General features: G+C 39.1%; 2 protein-coding genes across 3 annotated transcripts in view; one reads left to right on the forward strand and one right to left on the reverse strand.

Moving 5' to 3' along the window:
• Nucleotides 1-1,721: 1,721 nt before the first annotated feature.
• LOC140926669 (lipase ZK262.3-like) lies at nucleotides 1,722-3,476 on the reverse strand. The gene has a single exon (XM_073376387.1). It carries the CDS (start codon nucleotides 3,256-3,258, stop codon nucleotides 2,230-2,232), a length of 1,029 nt encoding a protein of 342 aa, XP_073232488.1. The 5' UTR covers nucleotides 3,259-3,476; the 3' UTR covers nucleotides 1,722-2,229.
• Nucleotides 3,477-14,565: 11,089 nt separating this feature from the next.
• The window catches only part of LOC140927832 (C-Maf-inducing protein-like), a 42,925-nt gene continuing 36,078 nt past the window's right edge, over nucleotides 14,566-21,412 (forward strand). Inside the window, exon 1 of one of the 2 annotated variants that reach the window (XM_073377513.1) lies at nucleotides 14,566-14,724. The gene's annotated coding sequence lies outside the window, so the exon portion shown is untranslated. The remainder of the gene's footprint in view (nucleotides 14,725-21,412) is intronic. The other variant, XM_073377517.1, reaches the window with a different exon arrangement.

Here is a 21,412-nt window from a genome sequence, read left to right on the forward strand (position 1 = left end):
TTGCAGTCCTTTATGGGAAATGGTTCAAGAAGGAATCGACTTGAAGACGATTAAGTGGACACAACACTAAAGAAATACGGAATAATTAAACTTTAATGAAGCTACTGATAGTAGCCATCACTCATGGCAGGTTTAACTCCTGATAGTGTCTTATGAACTAAACAGGATGCGTACATTTCGCTCCTTATTCACAGGCAGTAGCTGAGGTTGTATTGAGTTGTTTTAGTCCAATTCTTCTTAGGGCATGTGTCGCTATCGGGGACGTAATACGTAATATGTCAAACACCAGCTGGAGTGTTTCATCACATATTAAACACCGAGAAAAGAGTGAGAAAACGACACGTAGGGGGAAATTGTTGTTGAGATTTTTAATCCAATCCTTCTTCAGGTGCAGTGTCACTTTAGCGGCTGTAATACGTAAAATGTAAAACATTCTCTCTTGTCCGTTTCTAAACAAAATAGACTTAAACTGCCGTAACACAGGTAGCCCTCCTAGCTGTCAGGATTTGTCTAGCGCGATTGTCTTCGAAGACCACAAAAGCTCTAGCTTGCACCACAGTCGAAACTAACCTCTGGATAAGTCCGTCTGAGAAAACCGCGCCAAAATCCTTGTTCTGCGTCCCCACCTGTGTACCCGGATTTGAGTACGTGCCATGATTGGCCCGTTAAAAAAAAACCATTGTCGATATGCCAATCAGGATGAAGGGAAATTCGAAACGCACTTCTGGTAATTCGTTGAGTCCGTCGGGGGCCGAGAAAAAGGATCTTGGCGCTGCCTCGCAGACGTTATACCCTGGGTGCCAGAGACTTTTCTAGCGCGGTTTCCGGTTTCTGTCAAGTCTTTATAGTGACTCGCGCGCCGCTCGTGGCTTCGGCCTTCAGCCAACACCGAAAAATTCCTGCCGCACGCGAGAAAAACCCCTGGCACCCAGGGTACAGACGTTACTAACCGAGGTTAAATTACTTCTGCGACGCCAGCGAGGAAAGCACCCGTGGGGAATTTGGACGTAAAGCTGTGAGAGGAATTAAGTCAAATTGAGAAAGTGTAGGTTTTTTTAAAAAAAAAGCAACCTTTGCGGCATTGCAGGTGTGGTATGGAATCCCTAATGAAGGCGTTCCCAAGTCTCCACTAAAATAGTGGGTAGGGTGGGCAGGGAGGGTGTGTGTGTGAATGAGAGTCTGTAAGCATTAAAACAAATCAGTAAAAATGGTTAATAGCTAATTGTTAGAAAAAGCACCGATTCTGAGCGACCAACAACTGCAATGCAGCCACGTGCAACACAAATATACAGTGCAAAATAATAATAATATGCTAAAAGTTAAAAACACTGACATTGAGCGACCAACAAACTGCAATGCAGCCACGTCCAACACAATATACAGTGCGAAATAAAATAAAAGGAACTGAAGGGTTAATATAATGTATACTTAAGGACCTTGAAGGGAAACAGGTTTCTAGAGCAAACAGATCCACTAGCTGTAACCATAACAAGATGCCTGCGGTATTGAAAGGTCTTGGAAATAAAAAGAAATAAAAAGGACTTGATTACTTACTCTAAAATACATCAGATAGCCTCTGCAGCAGCCAAATTAGCGAGCAAACTTTTGAAACTCCTCAGCTAGTAGACAAAAATTCCGTTTGTCAAGGATGTGGCCCGCAAAAAGTAGCAATTTTTTTTTTTGCCGCTCACGCCATAGGTAATCGTCAGCATGATGACGTATAAAATGAGAGGAGTCTGGGAACGAATTTATCCCAGCTGAATGAAAATGAAAATGGTTGAAATAGGAGGTTACCCTTCTTAAAAAGTAACTTTTAAAGAAGATAAACTGCCAACCAGAAAATATAATATTTCGTTCTTTAAAACTTTGAAATTAGGTGAAAAACCAGTTGCTGTTCTTATTATGATGTTCAAAATGAGAGGAGCCTGGGGACGAATTTATTACAGCTGAATGAAAAAGAAAATGGGTGGGAGAAAGGGGGGGTTACCCATATTAAAAAATAACTTTTAAAAAAGATAAACTGCCAACCAGAAAATATAATCATCTATAATATTATTTCGTTCTTTAAAACTTTGAAAGTAAGCTAAAGTAGGTAAAAAAATCAGTAGCTGTTCTTATTAGAGGAGGGAGGCTTATAAGTGGCGGGCTTATAATCGGACGTTTACAGTATCTGTTGACCTATTCTACTTAAATTGATGCTCTGTATGAGACCAATTTTACAGTAAAAACTTAATCAAACATGTAGGTCGTACAACGATCTTCACGAAACTGGAACCGCGTCTTTTTTGAGGTGTAACGTGAGCTGACAGATCCTTCACATAAAGTTCCGAATGTAATGTTGAAGTATGTACCATGCTGCTTAATAGAATCCGGCAGATTTTTGAATGGTGACTTGCTGCGGCTGCATGATTTGTCTTCGTCGTGCGGTGTTCCGTGACACTCTCTGTGTGCAGAATGCACATTGAGGGTTTTTTTGCTGTAAAACACCTCCACACCGTGGTGATAGGGACCATATTTTATAAGTGGTAGCCAAAATAAGGGCGGTAGATGAGGAACTATGTCGTTGTCAATAACAACTCTCCAACTGTTGTTGACTAACTGATCGTGTTGCAGAGCGTATTTGTAGTCGCCAACTCTAGGGCTCCCAAACGTGTATAATATGATGTTTTGACGTGGAGCGATGTTGTAATAAGCAAGCGATGCACTCGCCAAGGACGCTAAGGCAGCACCAAGAGAATGCCCAGTAACCCAGATCTGATACGAGGGATTCTTTGACACTAGAGCTTTCACTTTCGCCTCCATGCATTGCCATAAATCTTCAAAGGCCGTCTTGAAATAGGCCTGAACTTTGCCATCAAGAAAATCTTGGGGTGGGGTAAGAATGGTCTCTAGCAATTCATTGATAAGTTGACTTGTGCTTTCAGTTCCGCGAAACGCGACGAGCAACACTCGCAAAGAATGCGAAACCGCCACATAACCAGAACACTTGTTATCGAGGAAGTCACAGTTCTTTGTAACAACTGTTTGAAGTTGAAATTTGGTTAATGGCAGGTATTGATCAAGACAATGCTGGGGGTGAGTTTGATCATGTGTTACTGCCGAGAGAATCGCCATCTTGTACGACAGTTCAGGATTATAAGACATCTCTCGTCTTTCATCAGTATCATCGCTGTAACCATTTCTTCCACAATCGCCTTTGATGAGGGTTATTTGAGAGGAAGTAAGAATGAAGGCAAGACCGGCGAAAATACTATGCATTTTTCTCAACGACTAACCCACTCGTAAACTGACGACGTGTGATTCTCAATATAAATATCCTCACGCGTTTTACTCCGAGTCTAGCTCTGAATATGAAGCGACACCGACCGTTCTGACAATCTGTTTCGCTGTATCGTTCCTTTAGGTTTCTATTGAAAGTTGTTTTGAACAGGAAGTCGTAAACCTATGTTAACAGCGTTACGACCTGGTTGAAACAGTAGAAACTGAAATGAAGTACTTACACGAAAGTGAAAAAAGAACAATAATAAATGAACTCAAGAATGAACAGCATTATCAATAGCAAATTCAAAGAAAGATGAAGGCGTTATTGTTGAGTTACCAGTTTATGCCGTCTAAGAATAAATCTTCTTTTTGATTAAAGTGAAATGGTTATGAAACTCGTTAGACTCCATCGTAATATGTTTTTGTTAGCTCCTTTGGACCTGACCTTGCACAACGTTTAATAGCATTCCTATCATTTTGAGTTTACTGACCAGTAGGAACATCGAATTAATTTATTCAGTCACAATTTGTAAACAAAAAACAAAGGATTGTGCACAGTTAGGGAGCTTCTATCATAGACTACAATACCGTTGTTTTCAACTTTGATGTTTGCCGGCTTTCATAACCAGTCTCAGGCGCGGATCCACACCGGTCTCCTCCGTTTTACGGAAATCGGTCAGAGTTTTCATTACAAACATATTTTTAACAAAAACTTTCCAAGTTGAAATCTTGAAAATGGTTCGGACAATTGTTTCTAATTTCCAGGCATTAGAAATAATAATGATAATAATCCGCCAATTTGTAAGGCTTCATCCGAGGAGAATGAACCTAGACTTCCAGGTTTGCTTCCGAGTCGTTGACCGAGCAAGACATCGAAAAAATAGTTGAAGACAAGGACTCACAAAAACAAAACTGGTCGACGAAGGTGGCAAAGGAGCTGTTTGCTGATTATGTGAAAGAGAAAAAACTGAGAGAACCTGAGGAAAAGAAAGAGTTGGCACAAACTGAAAACATTTCAGGTCGAAGCGAGAAAGAAAGGATTCATTCAATGTATAATAAAACAATTCAGTATTAGATTCGGTTTTTGTGATATCCAGAATAATCAAGGTCTCGGTAAGGCTTATCAGCCTCAGCCTTCGGCTTCGGCTGATAACCCCTACCTCGACCTTGATTATCTGGATATCACATAAGCCTCATCCAATAATTGTTTATAATCCCCTGGCATAAACGACAAGGAATGAGGTTTTATAATAGGAGTTAAATCAGAACTAAAGTGGATTACATTCGGACCCATCGAGGGAAGTTGATAAGAATTTTTAACCAAATTTCCATCTTTATTTTCGAATTCTCTTGATCTTCCAGCCTATCCGCTGTTTCATGACCTTTTATGATTCCGTAAATATTGATTAAGTCTCAATTAGAATTTTTTTCTAAATTATTGACAACATTTTATACCAAAAGTTTGCTGCTTCTTTTCTTAGCAGTCCGTGATGTCTCCCGTACAGAGCGAATCCCTCTTAAGCAAGCTACCTTGCTTGTTTCTTTTCTTTTCTTTTCCCCCCGAATTCCAAAAAATTGTACACCAAAATTCCCTATCGTTTTCTCAAAAATATCCGTGTTATGAAGTTTTTGGTAGCCTTAAATATGCTCTTCACTACCGTCCATTTCCTCGTATCTTTGTTACATAAATGCGCTATTTGAAAAACAGGATCGCCTTTCCGCTGCGATCGCTAAAGGTTGCTTTGCTCTCTGCCAGCGTCCCTTGCAGTTTTCTTTGAGACCACTCTATGACATAGTACCCTGGGCCCATTTCTCGAAACTCCGGCCCGATAATTTGCGAAGAATTAATTTGTGAGCGTATTTTTCGTTGATTTTAAAATTGATGTTTTGAAATTCTAATGAACAGTCAACGAAACAAACTTACCTCTCCCCTAACTCAACATTTTGCCCTAATTGAGAAGTTAGGGTTAACGCTGGGTTACGCTGGGTAGGGTAGGTGCAGGCTTGCAAATTATTATTTTCACAAAATAAAATTTGAAGCGCTCTAAGGAAAAATGGTGCGCTTGTCAAGAAGCTCATGTTCCCCAAATTTCGCGCGCCTCTTGCTGAAGGCGTTTTACTTCTAAACATTTTGTTTATTGCAGTTTCGTTACTCCAAAGCAACTTGTCATTTTCGCATGTGTTCGTTGTGTGTGCAATGAATATGATACGGAATTAAAGGGGAAAAGTAAGGAAAGACAATCGTGAATGCTATACCCATAAACTGGATCGACTTTTAAAACCTCGTGAAATTGAATGCGGACTTGCGTAATACATCCTTTGTTCAACTGTTATGAAGATAACGTGAAACAAAACCTGGTTTCTCGATTGGTCACTTTAAAGTTTGCGTTTTTATAGTTTTTTTTTAACGAAAGACGGACTGATTTCTTCTTTTTTTGGCCAGTCCAAAGTTCAACACTTCTCATACAATGTTTGTTGTTCGCCAGCTTTCTCCCTTTTTTTCTTTTATTTCCTCTTATCGCCGTTAGAATTCTCATTTTTCTTGCTGATACTTCCTTTAACGTCAATTTTCACTTGCAGTTTAAACGAATATTTGCGAGCCTACTTCATCTCCGTTACACGTAAATTGTATTGTTTACTTTCAACACTTTTATTGGATGTCGACGAGACAATCGGTTGTGACGCCAGCACTGAGCCGGAGAAAGGTCGCCTTTAGACCAACATTTGCCTGTTTGTTTGATCATTTCTGTTTGCATTTCCTTCCAACAAGGGTTTTATTTTATCGCAAGTAACTTAGTTTCGTACCGCGGAGATGAATTTGAAGCGCCGCGTGAAGGCTTTTTTCTCCCGGCCTCTCTGTTTGGGAAGGCGAACCAAAAAGGCCGGTGTTGAGGTTAGTTATAATTTTAACTCATTATTTATTTATTTTTTTTATTGCTCTCTTTATTTTAGAATTAATCTGGAGAAATGTTTGATTATTCCCTTCCAATGATCTCTAAGGGTACAAGGCTTTATTTGTTATCTAAACTAAGACGAAATTCTAGTAAATGTCATATTGTGATCTGACAGCAAAATTTTTGATACTAACCTTAAATCAATGATCAAATATTTACCTTTCTGCACCAGATGGTTAATCTCTCCATAAATTATTAAAAAATTGACCAAGCCATCGCCGAAATGGCCATGTTCTGCCGGTTACAAAATCAGACTATGTTTAATATTCATCAAAGGTGTTAAATTCTTAAATCCGATGGAAAAGATTAAAAAAACTGTCCTAATAGATAAGCAGTGGGCGACAAGTAGCTTTCTTTTAGCAAAATGAAAATCGATGTAGGATCGTCGGATGTAAAAGTTGTCTTTCAACGTTTTACAACTGGCAAATGACTCGCTAAATTCGAAGACCGAATATAGAAGAAACTCCTTCTGTATATGGTCGACAAAAATTTTGGTAAAAGACACAGAAGGACAGTGCACTTGCCTTTTTCGTTTATACCATAACAAATTAAAAAAGAACAAAAAAACTTGTAAGAAATAATATAAACCGCTCTACTTTCTCAAGTCTATAAAATTTACATAAATTATGCAAAAAGGGCGATTAGTGGGTTTGAACTAATCCGCCAATTGCAGGATTTTCGACAACTTCGATTTCCCCTCAAGATATTCCCAAGCCCCAGAATTCGTAACCCGAACAATTTTGAAACCAGCCGCGTTAAAGTTTTTTCTTCGGTCTCTTCCTCTTACTCTCTTTTAATATGCTCATTTTGAAGGCACATGTTAACTGTTTTCTTTCTAGCAAGCGTGATAAAATGGCCCCGCGGTGGCTGGGCTTTGGTAGTTAAGAGGCTAAAGAAATTGTCGCGCGCCATAATATCCGCACAGTTTTACGACCGGCAGATTCATCTGTCTCTTGTGAATATTCGATTCGATTTTTTCTCTTCCGTGCTAAGAAAGCAGCTGTTAGGTACAGCTAAGACGATTGGCTCTTTGGTTTGCCTCGCAGAAAATACAAGGCCGATAAAAAAGACCTCTGACCAATGAAATAACCGGGCTTTTATAGTTAGTGGTACTTTTACAGTACCATTAAGCGGTTTGTTTTGACCTAGTTTGGTTTAATTACCAAAACATATTTTGGAAACTCTGCACAACAATTGGTATCTGGCGGCTGTGAAACTATCATGATAGAGCGCTAAATAGAATTGAGGTATGGTTTGCGTGGATACAAATAGATTTACAAGTTGCAGTTTATTTAAAAAAACTGTGCTTTCCAGTCAGTTTATTAACCTTTTCCTGCTCTTCGATAATAGAGAACTTTTGCCTATGCTTTAAAATGCTGTTGCAGAATCGCTAATTAGTTTGTGAGTTCGAAGACACTCAGGTGATATCTTTCGTTTCAGTCGCAATGTGCTCGATGAACTATTTTGGCCCTGTTTCATATATAACCAGTATCTGATTCAAATTTAGCTTTTGCTGCGGTGAGAAACAAACGACTTATTATCCAACAAATTGTCTAATATTTTCACTGTCAGAAGAATTTTAAGCAAAATTAAGATTACCCATTTCTAACTTATATCATCACTGAGCTGGAATGAGAATAAACTGGATACTTATTTCGAACAATTTCATCCGTCTTACCGAAGAAAATATTCTCAACATTAGCTAGCGTGCAATATTCTTCAATGTTCTTTTTTTCCTTGGGAATATTTCGCCCATTGACATCTTTGGTATCAAGTAGGATATCCGATCTTGAGTATTAAGTCTCTCATGTTTTTTTTCTGAAAAACAAAGGGGAAATGTTCAAGCAAAGGATTTGCGTAGGAGAGTGGCCTGTCATTCCCAGACCTTTTCCAAACCCCTCGACAACCCAAGTCGTCTTCTACGTAACCTGGCCTCCCGCTGAAGAGGTCGAGACCGTTTCTTTCAGTAGAGAGCTTTAGATTCTGAGGTGAGTACGACTACGAGTACGGGATTTCCTCAAAACTACGCAGTGCGCGCGCGTGAAACAGCGTCATTTTGGCGGGAAAACGTGATAGCCGTCGTCATTCTACTGCGAGTTTTAGCGAGAATTTCCTAGAGGGCACAAGTTATAAACTGTTTAATAGGTTGAATTATTTCGCGGTGAAGATAACAGTGCTAATTTTTTGGGTGGAAAAGATGTACAATGAGGCTATCCGGGGTGTCTATTATTTGAGAATAAGCGAAAAAACTTATTGAGCGAAATCTCGTACCCGTAGTCGTTCTCGACCTAGAATCTTAAGATCTTTGCCCTCAACAAAGTACATCAAGGATCAACGTATGAGATAAAAGAGTAGCCTCCGTCGATTGTTGCACATTTTGGTAGCAAAATTCTGGAGTCACAATTCACTCTTTTCACCGAGACCACAATGCACCTTGTTTACGCCCCTAAAATATTACATAAACATTGTCTTCGATTTCTCTTTGGACGACTGGGTTATGTAATTTTTGGGGTGGGTGAGGAGGGGGCTGGGGAATAAACAAGGTGCATTATGGTCTCGGTGAAAAGAAGGGGGGAGGGAGTTAGAGGGAGTCTGGAACTAGCGTCTGTCTTACGGATTAAATTCATTCTTGTCCGCAGAGCGTCCTTGGGGCCTGAGCACGAGGACCAGAAGGCTCTGGGGACACAGGATTTGAAGTCCTAGATTTTAGGACTTCCGGTCATTTGCGAATCAAAAGTAAAAGTAAAAGCTTTGAATCACCTAAATTTACAGTCATTGACACTTGGGCAAGAGTAAGTGACCACTGTTAGAAACTTTGTAAAAAATCAGAAATGACAGGAAGTCCTAAAATCTAGTACTTCAAATCCTGTGTCCCCAGAGCCTCCTGGTCCTCGTACTCAGGCCTCCAGGAGGTTCTAGGGACGAGAATGAATTAAAGTTATCTGGAGATGGTCCTAACAAACAAGGTGAAATAGTAAACTTCTCATTTTTGTTCCTTTTCGAGTTCTGAATCTCGACCTTGTTTATGTTTCGTTAGGATTTCGCTCTTGATCTGTTAGTTAGGCAATTCCTAGTAGCCACCGCGTAGATCCTTTTCGTTTTCTTTCCGCTGTGTAATTTTCAGTCTTGTCGCACCTAAAAGCATCTAACCTGCGAACAGAGGTTTCTCTCTTGTATGGCTTTTAGCGTTCGCGAAATCGTTCGCGTGGCTTGTCTGTCTCGTAGTTGGTTTGTTTACACCCCGTGAGTGGAGTAAACAAACCAACTACGCGACGGACAAGCCACGCGAATAACTTCGTAAACGCTGAAAGCCATGCAAGAGAGAAACTTCTGCTCGCATGGTAAAAAGCATCACGTTTTCACCTTGGATCATGCAGCTGAAATGACAGCAATTAGAGGTAGCTACGTATTCAATTAAAATATCTCAGCTAGCTAGGTATACAAGATACAAGAGCTAAAATTAACTGTATGTTCTATTTTGGTAACGAAAACGATGGAGATTTCGTGCAAACTGACTTTTGATATTTCATCTTCTAATGTAATGCTGTCAAATATACAGCTGTTTCGAGAAAGGTTGTGGGAAGAAATGCGCACGCGACAACCCCGAAAGGTAATATGGGATATGATCAATACACTGTTCGTAACGACTGAAGCTGTCGAACCTACTTTTGTTGCTTTCCTTTAGCATTCGCAAACATATGTCCGTGGCCCCTCGTATCATTCTTTCAAATTTCTTTGAAGAACAGTGCCCTCAAAGCCACCCACAATACCTTTCGGGATCGTTGCGTGCACTTTTTCCGACATCCTTTCTCCAAATAGCTGTATATGCTGGTGCTAAGTGGTATGCGCCAGTCTAGATGGCTGGATGTTTGCCGTTCGTCAAGGTCCGTATAAAAGCGCAATAAAAAATAATCAAGAACGAGGCACGCAATATTCAATATTCAGTCAGGTTTACCAAGCTTGGTAAATGACGGTTAATCCATAGAAGTTCCATAGAAGTTTATTGATCTATATAGAAGTTACAAATTAAATTAGATTCAAACTTCCTCTGCTCGCATATATAGCTTGGCTAATCGAGGCAGGCGGGGTTAAACATAAAGTAATTTATTAGGAAGAAATTAAGACGAGGAAAGAAAAAGGAAGATAGATCTATGAAAATGACACAAGAATGGACTGAGGTTATTACAATACAACATTACAAAATTACAAAATTATTTCACATTTCATATCTTTTGTTGCTTGCGGCGAAACAAGAAGTAAAATTCACCTCGCCAGTTCATCTGATTCAGAACGTAGTATTCGCTTCATCTTGCCTGCTCGAGAAACGAGCCATGTAATAAGGCAAAATATTGAATCGGCACGTGACCACGATAGACAAAATTTCACTGGTGGATTATTGCTGCAGGCCTTACATTACGAGCAACCCAATTTTTGACTGACCCTGTGGGGCCTGGACGCGTAACATAAAAATGAATATTTTAATGAACTCGCGGATACGTGAGGCGAAGTACTGAGTTTTTGTACGCACTTCGATATGCGAATAACTCACTCATTAAGTTACTCACTCACTCAGATGTTAACACTGTTCGTTGTCCCGAAACCTGGGTCCCGAGCTCGATCAAGAGATGATAAAGGGACTCGATATAATAGTACCGTAGTATAAAACGCCGAAAATTGTCGTTGTTGGTGAAGTTTATACACCCTGGGCGGGCATCGTTCATTCATTTACTAGATTAGAGGTTCGCCAAAACTGATCATTATCGTGAAGAACTCAAAAGATTTTAAAGGCTGATTGTTTAAAATTATAAAAATCTTGGGATGTCTGTAGTAGATTCATGAGTGATGACGTAGCACTTTCCAGTATCTCCTCGAAGCACTGTGCTTTCAATTTGTAGCCTCTAGTTTATGAGATTTGTTAATGAGCTTTATGCTAGAAAATCTACTAATTCGAATGTAAAGGAGATAAAAATTAATGTCCATTCTATTGTTGATAAACAGGAGTTAGCCGAAACCTTTAATTACCACTTCACTAGTAGCCTCCCACGAAGACGTTTTTAGCGGTTCGTCACGCGTTCCTGAGTGTCGAGCCAAAGTTAGTCAGCGTCATACCCAATATTAATAGTTCAACTAGTTCAGTCTCATTTTAATAGCTGAGAATATCGCAATCTTATACTCTAGATGACGAAAATTGATTCGTGCTCAAACAAACGGATGTAGCTACTGTTTATTCAATATTATCTTAATTAAGTAAATCTAGGGTACTGACCTAGATAAGGTCTCGGTGAGACTGCTTCGTGAATGTGCTGACCTACTGCTTGCACCCTCACATTGTTTCATCTTTAATCGTTGTATTGTCTCTGGTGTTTTTCCTGATGATTGGAAGTGTTCCACAGTTAGTCCTTTATTCAAACAAGGCGAACTTGATGACTTAAATAACTATCGTCCAATCTCAATTATTCCTGTATTGGTGGAAGTGATGGAAATTTAAGAATAGTTTACGATCACGTCTTCACACACTTAACTGTTATTAATTTACTTTCTAGCTACCAGTCAGGGTTCCGTTAGCTTCACTCGACTGTCACTGCACTACTCGAGGCTACCGACAATTAGGCTTTTGATATCGACCAGGGTGGGGTTAACGCCGTGGTTTTCCTATCTTAAAAAAGGATTTGACACGGTGAACCATGATATCCTTTTATCATCATTATAATAATGTGGCATTCAAGACGTTTCCAATGATTGGTTTAGGTCCTATCTGAGTGATCGTAATCTAGAATGCTTCGTGAATGGTCATTTGTCTGATAACTTGTTGATGTCCTGAGGCATTCCTCAGGAAACAATCCTGGGACCTCTACTGTTTCTTATTTCTATTAACGACCTCCCAAATTGTCTTTCCCATTGTGAGCGTCGCATGTATGCAGATGACACTCATCTAACCTTCGCTTCTAATCATATCGATTGTATTGGCCTTTATCTAAATCAAGATTTGATTAATATCAGTGACTAGCTCATTGCTAACAAGCTGGCTCTGAACACATCCAAGATAGAGTTGTTGATAGGCTCTAGGCAAAGATTTAAGACTCTCGAGACTGCCTCATCTCTATCGATTAATATATGGTGCTTCTATTGAACAGGTGTCGTATGCGATGTCACTTGGAGTACTAATTGATGAAATTCTGTCTTGGAATGAACATATCGAGAAATAATCAACTAAAATTGCCTCTGGTTTTGGGGCCCTGAAACGCATTAGATCTTTTTCTCCTTCCAGTACCATGCAGTTCATCTATAATTCTCTGATTCAACTTCATTTTGATTACTGCAGTGTGGTTTGGGGTAATTACGGTAACACCCTTTGTGCTAAATTGCAGAAACTACAAAATCGGGCGGCACGAGGTTTTAAATTTTTGCAGTCATGACACTAGTGCTGACTATCTTTTTGAACTTCTTGGCTGGAAAGAACTGGATTGCCAACGATAGGTTCAAAAAGCTGTTATGGTCTATAAATCACTTAACCGTCTTGCCCCGGATTATCTCTGTTCTAAATTTGTAGACCGTAGCAGCGTATCAACCTATTCATAAGGAAACTCCGAAGACAAACTTTCCGTTCCCTTTCTCGTACTGAGCTATGTTGGGGCAGTCGGCTCTGGAATAGTCTTCCAACAGAGTTGCGGCAAGCTCAATCCTTCAGAATTTTCGGCTGTAGAAGTTACTTTAACGAACCCCTTACCTTCAAAGCTAAAAAAATCACGTTATTTTATTTCACTTTGTCGTTACTAAGAATGTGTGTTCTCTCGTATAAATATTGATAGATAAATATTGTAACTTTTTTCGTGCTTTTTCATCTATGCAATCCCGATGAGTTTCAACCGTGTTGAAATAAAGATTACTTGTTCCTTTTTCACTCAAAGAATAAAGTAACCATCAATTAATCTATTTTCAGTAGAAACAATTTCCGTAGGCGTGAAATCGCAATTAAAAATGGCTACGGTACGTAACAGGAAATAATGAGTTGGAAAATAAACTTAATGAGCACGCAAGACTATAATTTGAATTTGTTTCAACAAAAATATTTCTAGGGATCCCCATCCCTGAAAATTTTAAGGGACTACCAGTCTCTATTTAATATTTCATGAACGGTGGAACTCCTGTCTTCTGGATTTTTAAGGTAAAATCTTTCAGTTTACTTCTATTGTTCAGAGTTTTATTGAATAAGACAGAAAAACTAAGCTGTCTGTTGTTGATTCGAACTAAACACGCTAATATAATTTATAGGCTTTATAGAATGAGTCCACTAACAGCCCTGTTCAAGTTGTTCAACACATATTGAAAACAAACATTTTGTTATTATTATTTTGTCTTGACGAAAATTTTTATAAACTTGCCATAAACTGTGAGTCTAGACGAGGAAATAGGTTACTGATGAGCGAGGAGTATAGTAGTCTAGAATTTGTGACATTAGTCAATTTAGTGAGATAAAAGGCTCGACCCATTGCTATCAGTAAGGATGCTTAGTGAACCTATAACTTCTTATTTCAGTGAGAGTCACGTACTTTAACCTGCGCAGGGAAAAAGAAAGATTCAAGGAAATTATTGAAGGGGAAAATTACTATAAATGAGTTGTGACGAAGAAACGAAACAAAAAAGCACTTTCCTTTACAAGGCGGATACTTTTCTTAGGCCAAAACTGTATTGTTTTAAAGACAATTTGGGGTTAATGAAGGTAAGTAACAAAATCTTGAAATAAACCTTATCTCACCTTGTAAATGACAAGTTAGTAATAGTCATAGCCTTATTCAGTGTTTTATGGTCAAAATGTATTTTCGAGGACGGAACAACGAACCAGGAATCACGTACAATACGAGAGGTTGCGAAAATATCGCTGGGAGATTGGCTCACATATCTCAAACATTTTCAAAACCTTGAACTCTTCATTGACAAGAGTTACCTAGTTACAACGGGCTTACATCTTGATTCTGTACTTCTGATATCGACGTCTTACTTCATCTCTAAGGCCAGTCGGTGTTTTTTTAACGTTCTGTTCCCTCGTGACTTTTATGTGCCGTGGCTTGGCAACAATCAAAACTTGTTTTGGAGAGGGTCCAATTTCTTATTTATTCCCAAGATATACCTCATTGCACTGGACAGTTTTACACTTGATAAAAAGGGATCATTTGGAATTTAATGAGGAGAGAGCTGGGTAAATTCGATCAAGCGCGGATTTTAGCCGCTTAACTGCTTTGTTTGTCTAATCTTGTGTTTGCTACACGAATGAGTTTCCTCATCTTTTGACAAACGCCAAGCAATTTACGTCATAGACGAGTTGTGACGTAAGCGAAAACCCACAACAGGAAAACTGAAGTGATACCATTGAAAATTCGTCACTTTCAACATCCGATAGTGATAGAAACAAGCGTTCAACTGCATATCGCATCCCAAATTAGTACTGTGTTGACCTGGAACAATCATCAAGAAAGATAGTACAAACTGCTAATGATCCTTTCACCCAAAGGTAAGCCTCAGCTATCGTCATCGATATTCAGGACTAGATTCAGTCTTAGGCAATGTCTAGCTCTGTGATTTTCCGGGTCCTCTCGACTATGCATGAAATTCTAGAAGAAACGTCAAGCCTGCGAAGCTAGTAATCATGATTCCAATCCGGCTGACAAATTGGAACATCGTTTTATGAAGAAAGAACGGAGAAACAAGCTTTAGCTTGCAATTTGAATAATAAGTTAAGAAAATGGTGAGACTAGACATCATTCAGCTGTCGGTATTGATTTCATGAATTTTAATAACTTCCAGCGTTTTCTTCTTTCATTAGTTAGTTATGTAACCGAAACAACGAAATACTGATTCATTATTGATCCTCCTTATATGGGCTGTTAAGATTAAAGTCAAGTGGTAAAGTTTTAACAGTCGGCGATTTTTTATTCTCAAGTTTCAGACAAGGGCATGGCTGTAAATATGTTCAACAAATTTTCCGAGGCATTCTAGCTAATCTTCAGTGTCGAAGCTAGTCGATTCATGTTAAACTGCATTTGGAAAAGTTTTTTTTTTTTTTCTGCTGGGTCGTCAGTTGAGATAATTCAGTCTTGATTTAAGACTTGACTGAAGAAACATCGTGTCATTTGACTCGGAATTCGTTTAACTGATCTTAGTATTATGTAGTCTATGCTTACCGCATATGTTTCATTCATTCACCCGGTCAAAACACTTGAGAACTTGGGAAGTCGATCTTTGGCTCATGCACGCACAGTATAGACGACTATCTTTTGATAGGGTGGTTAGTACGTTTGCATGTTCGATTGCCAAGGTCATTGCGCGAACGTTAATAATCCCAGATCGAACGGTCGTAGCATTAGAGAGATTAAGATTTAAGTTTACGCCAAAGGGCAAACGTGAATTTTTACCTCGTGACCAAGTTTTTGCCTTAATTGTTAATTGTTTATTACTTCAACTAAAAAGCAAGTAGTTTCATACCAGTTTTATACATAAGAATTGTTCTGGACAGTTTTTATCTTCTTATTTTCTATTCTGAGAAATTCTCAACTTGAATCTGACGTTGGCCGTTTGCCGTAAACGTGACTCTTAATCTCTCTATTGGGGAGCCTGAGCAACTGAGGACGACCGCAGAGAAAACGTTACTTAAAATAATGTAAAGTGAGTTTTCAAAAGTGAACTGTGCTGTTTCAAACTTTATTATATTGTTTCACCGAGTGCAATTTGTCAAATGTTGGTGAAAATTTTTCTGCAATCGATTTATAAAGGGCTGCATTTTAAGTTCAGAAAAAGAAAAAGAAAATCGTTCTTTCTGTTTCTCTGGTGTCAGACCGCGGGCGGCTCAGCGAAAAGTGAATTCCGGTGTTGTCAATCGAACGTTCGGTAATCGAACCCACCAATCTATCCTGGGACCAGGCTCAGCAGTGGGGGAAAAATTAAAGGCACTGGGTCAAATAGAAAATATATCGGCGAGCGAAGCGAGTCGGGCAGTGGCCTTAGGGAGGGGGGAAGTACGGCGGAGCTAGGAGACAAGCCTTTGATACCGCCGTTATATGATGAACCTGTATCATACTCCGATTGGTCAAATATCTTATTGTTGACAGATTTGCGGTGCTGCGGTTGACAGTATCGCGCTCTTTCACTTTTCAATATCACCTTCCTACAGTTCGGGAAAAGAATTTATAAAACACGGATTTCGAGCAAGCAATACAAATTTGTTTGCGAGATTTTTCACTTATCCCTCGGCTCCAAGAAGAGCAAAAAATATGCCTGTGATCTGTTACAAAAAGAAAAAGAAGCGTTCAAAATATCGAGCTTATCGACTTATAAGCCGACGTTCAAAAGGCACAGCTTTATAATCACGCTCCTACCAAAAGTGTGATAAAACCCAAATATCAGTGAATATATGCAAAGAATGCATGTTGCGTACAGTTAAGCCTTGTGCTCCAAAAACACGTAAACCACAACTGTACGCATGGCTCTTAGCATTCACGAGCTAAATGTGACTGTTCTTGTAGTTTGTCAGTCGGGTAGTTAACAAACTAAATTACGCAACTGACAAGCGACGCGAACGAGGACTTCGTAAACGCAAGAGTCATGTCTGCAAGAGAGAAACGTCTGCTCGCAGGCTAGTAAAAACGATGGCAATACGAAAGCATCCCTCACAGAGCAGGCGTTATACTAGCAATAAATGATGTATGGCATCATGGTATTCAAAAACCTCCGTTTTCGTCCGTCCACACGTAAACGAGTACCCATCATTTTCACCCTGGAGAGCGTTTTTGAAAAGACGCGTTTCCGGTGACCTTTTCACCGTATACGTGTGGACGATAGGCTAAACCAGGGGAAAAATCTCTGTTTTCAAACCTAAACGAAAGCTTGTGGAAGGGTCCTAAAATTTAAGCACTTGCAAGGTTTTGACGAATTGCCGATCAGAAGGAATTTGCGTTTTCGCGATCAATATAAGGTTGCGTAAGAAGAGCTTTTACGCTAAGTTTACTAGCCCTTACGGATAATAATAGTTTTCTTTAAAAATGAGACTAATCCTCTCTAAAAATAACTCTTAAGCCAAAATTAGAAACGGCGAATATTTTTGATGGAAAAAAATATACGCCTTCCGGAACACAAGCGATTTTCAAAGCGCATTGGACATTTTTACGTTGCGTGTGGCTCTTTCAAGTTGTGTCACGGTGCGTGCACTACAATACGTCCAAATTTAAGGCTAAGTCAAGACTGAACGATATCCTATTTTCTTTTTGGCGATTTAAGCCCCCAAACGTTCTTCAAGGAGTTATAATTAGTTCTGCCCAACATGTTGAGTTCCACTAATTGGGGACAAATTTTAATCTAAGGCCGCTTGATTGTCCTTCTTCTCAAACTAGTTTTTCTGAAAGAAAAATACACTATCAATTACCTCAAAGGAAAAACAAAGCAAAATCAGTTTTGGAAATGTATCGACAGCACAAGCGTTGAACTTGGAAAAAACGCCCCAATTTTCTTAAGGTTCGATTTATTTCCATCCGCCCGGCTATGGAAATTAAGCCAAAGACAAGAACTTAAAGTTTGGCCAGAGTAGAAGAGCAGTTTTAAACAAAGTTTAAATTTATACGTTTGAGTATTCTTTGATTCCAATGTGGTTTCGGGGTTGAAAGCAATACCAGAAAAATCGCGATATAGCTGACCTTTAACTGAGATGTTTTAAACTGCAATATGATTGATATGTGACCGGGAAGTATGCCAAAGACAAATAGAATCAACGTTCTTGATACTACTTTCGCCGGGAGAAAAAGTTGAATGATGAAATGCTTGGGCTAATATATGATCTACACTGCAGTCCGCAAGAGGTCAGCAGTGACATTCGGGAAGGCTACATCAGTGTCTTTTACATACTAATGACTCCATTTAACGATATTGATGAAAGTGTTGGCGAGGAGATCTGCCGTTGTTGAGGATGAAACATGGTGTAGTGAGCGTCAGGGCACCAAGAAAGACTGGATGAGCCGAGTTAACGTTAGATAGGGACTGTCTCCCAAGACGTCCGAGGTAATTCGCGGTCCCTTTCGCTTTCCTGCGAAAGGGACCGCGAACAACCTCGGACGTCTGAGAATCAGGCTAGTCTCCACGAGGCCAGCAAAAGAAAAGAAAAGTTGCTCGCAGCGCTAGGAAGTAGATATGGAGTGCAACAAGTTTTGTGGTAAAATTAGATTACAAGATCGTATTTGAACTGAGGTTGTTTCATCGCCCCCTTTTCAACATTTTATGGTGAAAACTTTTGTGCAAATAGTTTTATCATGTAAAGCAGGTAATAGGAGACATCACTGTTTACAGACATTGTTTTTGTTATTCAAATTTGTAACAAGTGAAACGAAAGAATATTTTGTTTCAAGAACCAATGCGCTTCTGGTTGGCACATTAATATCAATAGGTGAAGTCAGCGTGAGTATCACTATTAAAAAGAACAGTAGTGTTGAGAGATAATTTAGTTTCAGTTGTAACGTCGGATCAATTTAACGTCTTCTAATTTCTCCTTTTTTTAAATCAATTTTCCAACGCCCCCCTCAAAAGTCATGACCCCCTCAAAATCATCATAGTCCCCTTAATGGCAAATTTTGAACCGTTCCTTAGCAAAATGTTTTTAGTTTAAAGTGTCACCTCTATAGTGTAGTTTTAAAAGCATGCTTTTTCCGATATAGATATCGAGTGCAGTTTGTATAGGTAATAGCATGATTTGTAGTGATATTTGGCATAAATACCACGAGTGATATTTCGAAATTGTTATACGTAATTTCCCGTGCCGTTAGGCGAGTGAAATTTGAGACAATTTTGAAATATCACGAGTGGTATTTATGCGAAATGTCACGTACAAATCATGCTATTATTTGTTTATACTACTACCCACAAAAGGTTGTAATTTTCACATGTAGGTATTTCAAATTAAGCTGAAATACCACTGCTCTAAGCCAATCAAATTGCAGAAATTTCTCATGTAGTAGTATAAACACGAAAACTTCATCTTATAGATTTTTGAGAAACTTCGCACTGAAAGGAAGACAAGCACACAAAGCATAGGTAGCGTAAAGAATTTTTAAGGAAAATGCTGCTGATTTAGAGCTAAAACTATTGTGACGTCATTGTCAGGTGATATTTATTCCGATCGCCCCCTAAAAAGTAATATCACTACACTACAGCTGCCCCCGCTCTGTATATTGTTGGTCAATAGTATTTTTGCTCGTTGTGTAGCTCTTTGAAATATGCCGATTCGTAATGAAAATTTTCACACATATTCCATACAATAAGTGAGATAAATGCAGGAAACGTTTAGGTTCCATGCACAGTTTCAGTTCGATTTACACAACTTTGATCACAGGTAGCCCAAGCTCGAAATACGAAAATGAAAGGATTTCAATAAAAACAGCTTTAAAGGTAAACCTTTATATAGAGAGAAAACCGTTTACAGTACAAACCATAAAACGGCCATAAATCGGCTCAATCAAATCCCAATCCAATCCCCTAAATTGCTGGGCTCCAGTACCCCTATCACGCAAGTTTCAATTTTTGGCGCACTTTCCATTTCCGGCCAAATTCATCGGGAGAATCTGAGTCTCACTTGTGGCGATTATACGATATATCTGGGACGGTCGGCAAAAAAGTAAAATTCCCGATCGTCTGGGATTTTCCCGACATATGAAAACCAGGTTTTATCTCGTGACGGTCTCTTATCCTCAATAACAAGAAATTAAATACTGTTATATGTGAGTCTAATTCTAGCAGGCTCAATTAAGTTCTTAGGCTTGACATTTCATAGAGCAAGTTGATCTCGCTCTTTATTTTTCAACAAATTGTAAAATCATCCGATCTGGGAGCAGGTGTTGCGTGTTTTCTATAATAAAGTAACTTGTTCTTTGAAAGTTTCGAAAATTAGCATGAATTTTCCTCTGAAGTCTTCCCAGGTGTGACTGATGTTTCCATTCAATATAGTAATATGCGTGTCTAATTTTAATTCTTAGACAAAATATTTCCAATATCAAAATCAACTGTGACTTTTTTTCTTTCAACTTATTGTAAAACCTCTTCCGAATTAGTAAATTTTTCATAAGATAATGTCAGTTTGCTACGAAAATATTAATTACTAGCAATGTTTTCATCTAAATCACTTAAGATTTGATTGACGTGTCAACTTTATATATTGGATCAGCCGTAGTTAAGTGCACGATATGCTTAATGCTTATGCTTTACGTCCGGAGGGAGGGGGTATCATTACCAAACAAACCGGGAGGCTCCGCCCTGAGGCCCAAACGTTGCTCTCTTGTATACCTCATTTTTGACCGGCAGAAAACTTACCGCTTTCTTACACAGTTCTATTGACAAATGCCACCCCTTTCTCATACCTAAACGGCTTCAGCAAGTTTTCTTGACTTTTTTCACAGCCACAAAATGCATCTTTCAGCCCTTATGGCCCTTTTTCCAGCCCGAAAAATATCCCTACCCTTTCATATACTTCAGCTATTGAATTCCCTACCCTTTTATATACCTGAAGCCTAAAAAGAGCCCCTTTTGGCAGGAGCTTCCCCGTGTAGACCATTGTAGGAAGTACCCCCCCCCCCCCCCCCGGGGGGAACTTAACCGGCTTGTTTCTTATGTCCTGGACTTTGAAAATGGGTTTTTTGTGCTCCTGGTGAAGGTGAAAGGTATATTTCATATATTGTTCAGTATTTTGTGTTTGCGGACTAAAATTCTACAGCTTTTATAAAAGAGGAAATCGACTATGTGACGTTGCTACAGTGCCTCTGTTATTTCATATTACCGCGCTTAAAACTGCCTCATCTTAGAACTATATATATTTATTTTTACCGTTTTTTTCTCGCATCTTTTGGATTATAATATGTGTGTACATCAGCCAGTTGTAAATTTGTAGGTGTGCAGTACGATATCCTCAGTGTAAAATGTATTTTAATTGACATTATTTTAGCATCCTGTATAGTTGTAAGACTACGAGGATTAAAATATACTTAAATAAGTAACAGAAGGCTAAACTTAGGATACGGACTTAAAAAGTGATGCACAGGAAGGAACGCCCGCGCATCTGAAAACGGCTGGTATTTGAACAGGCTAACAGGCTACTTCCTGCATTCTTCTCCTTTCGCTATTACGGTTAGAAATGTCGAGTGCTTCTCTTCAAAATGAACACGTCTCTCCCT

This window comes from Porites lutea, chromosome 2 (genome assembly GCF_958299795.1).
Source record: "Porites lutea chromosome 2, jaPorLute2.1, whole genome shotgun sequence".
In the NCBI taxonomy this organism is placed as follows: domain Eukaryota; kingdom Metazoa; phylum Cnidaria; class Anthozoa; order Scleractinia; family Poritidae; genus Porites; species Porites lutea.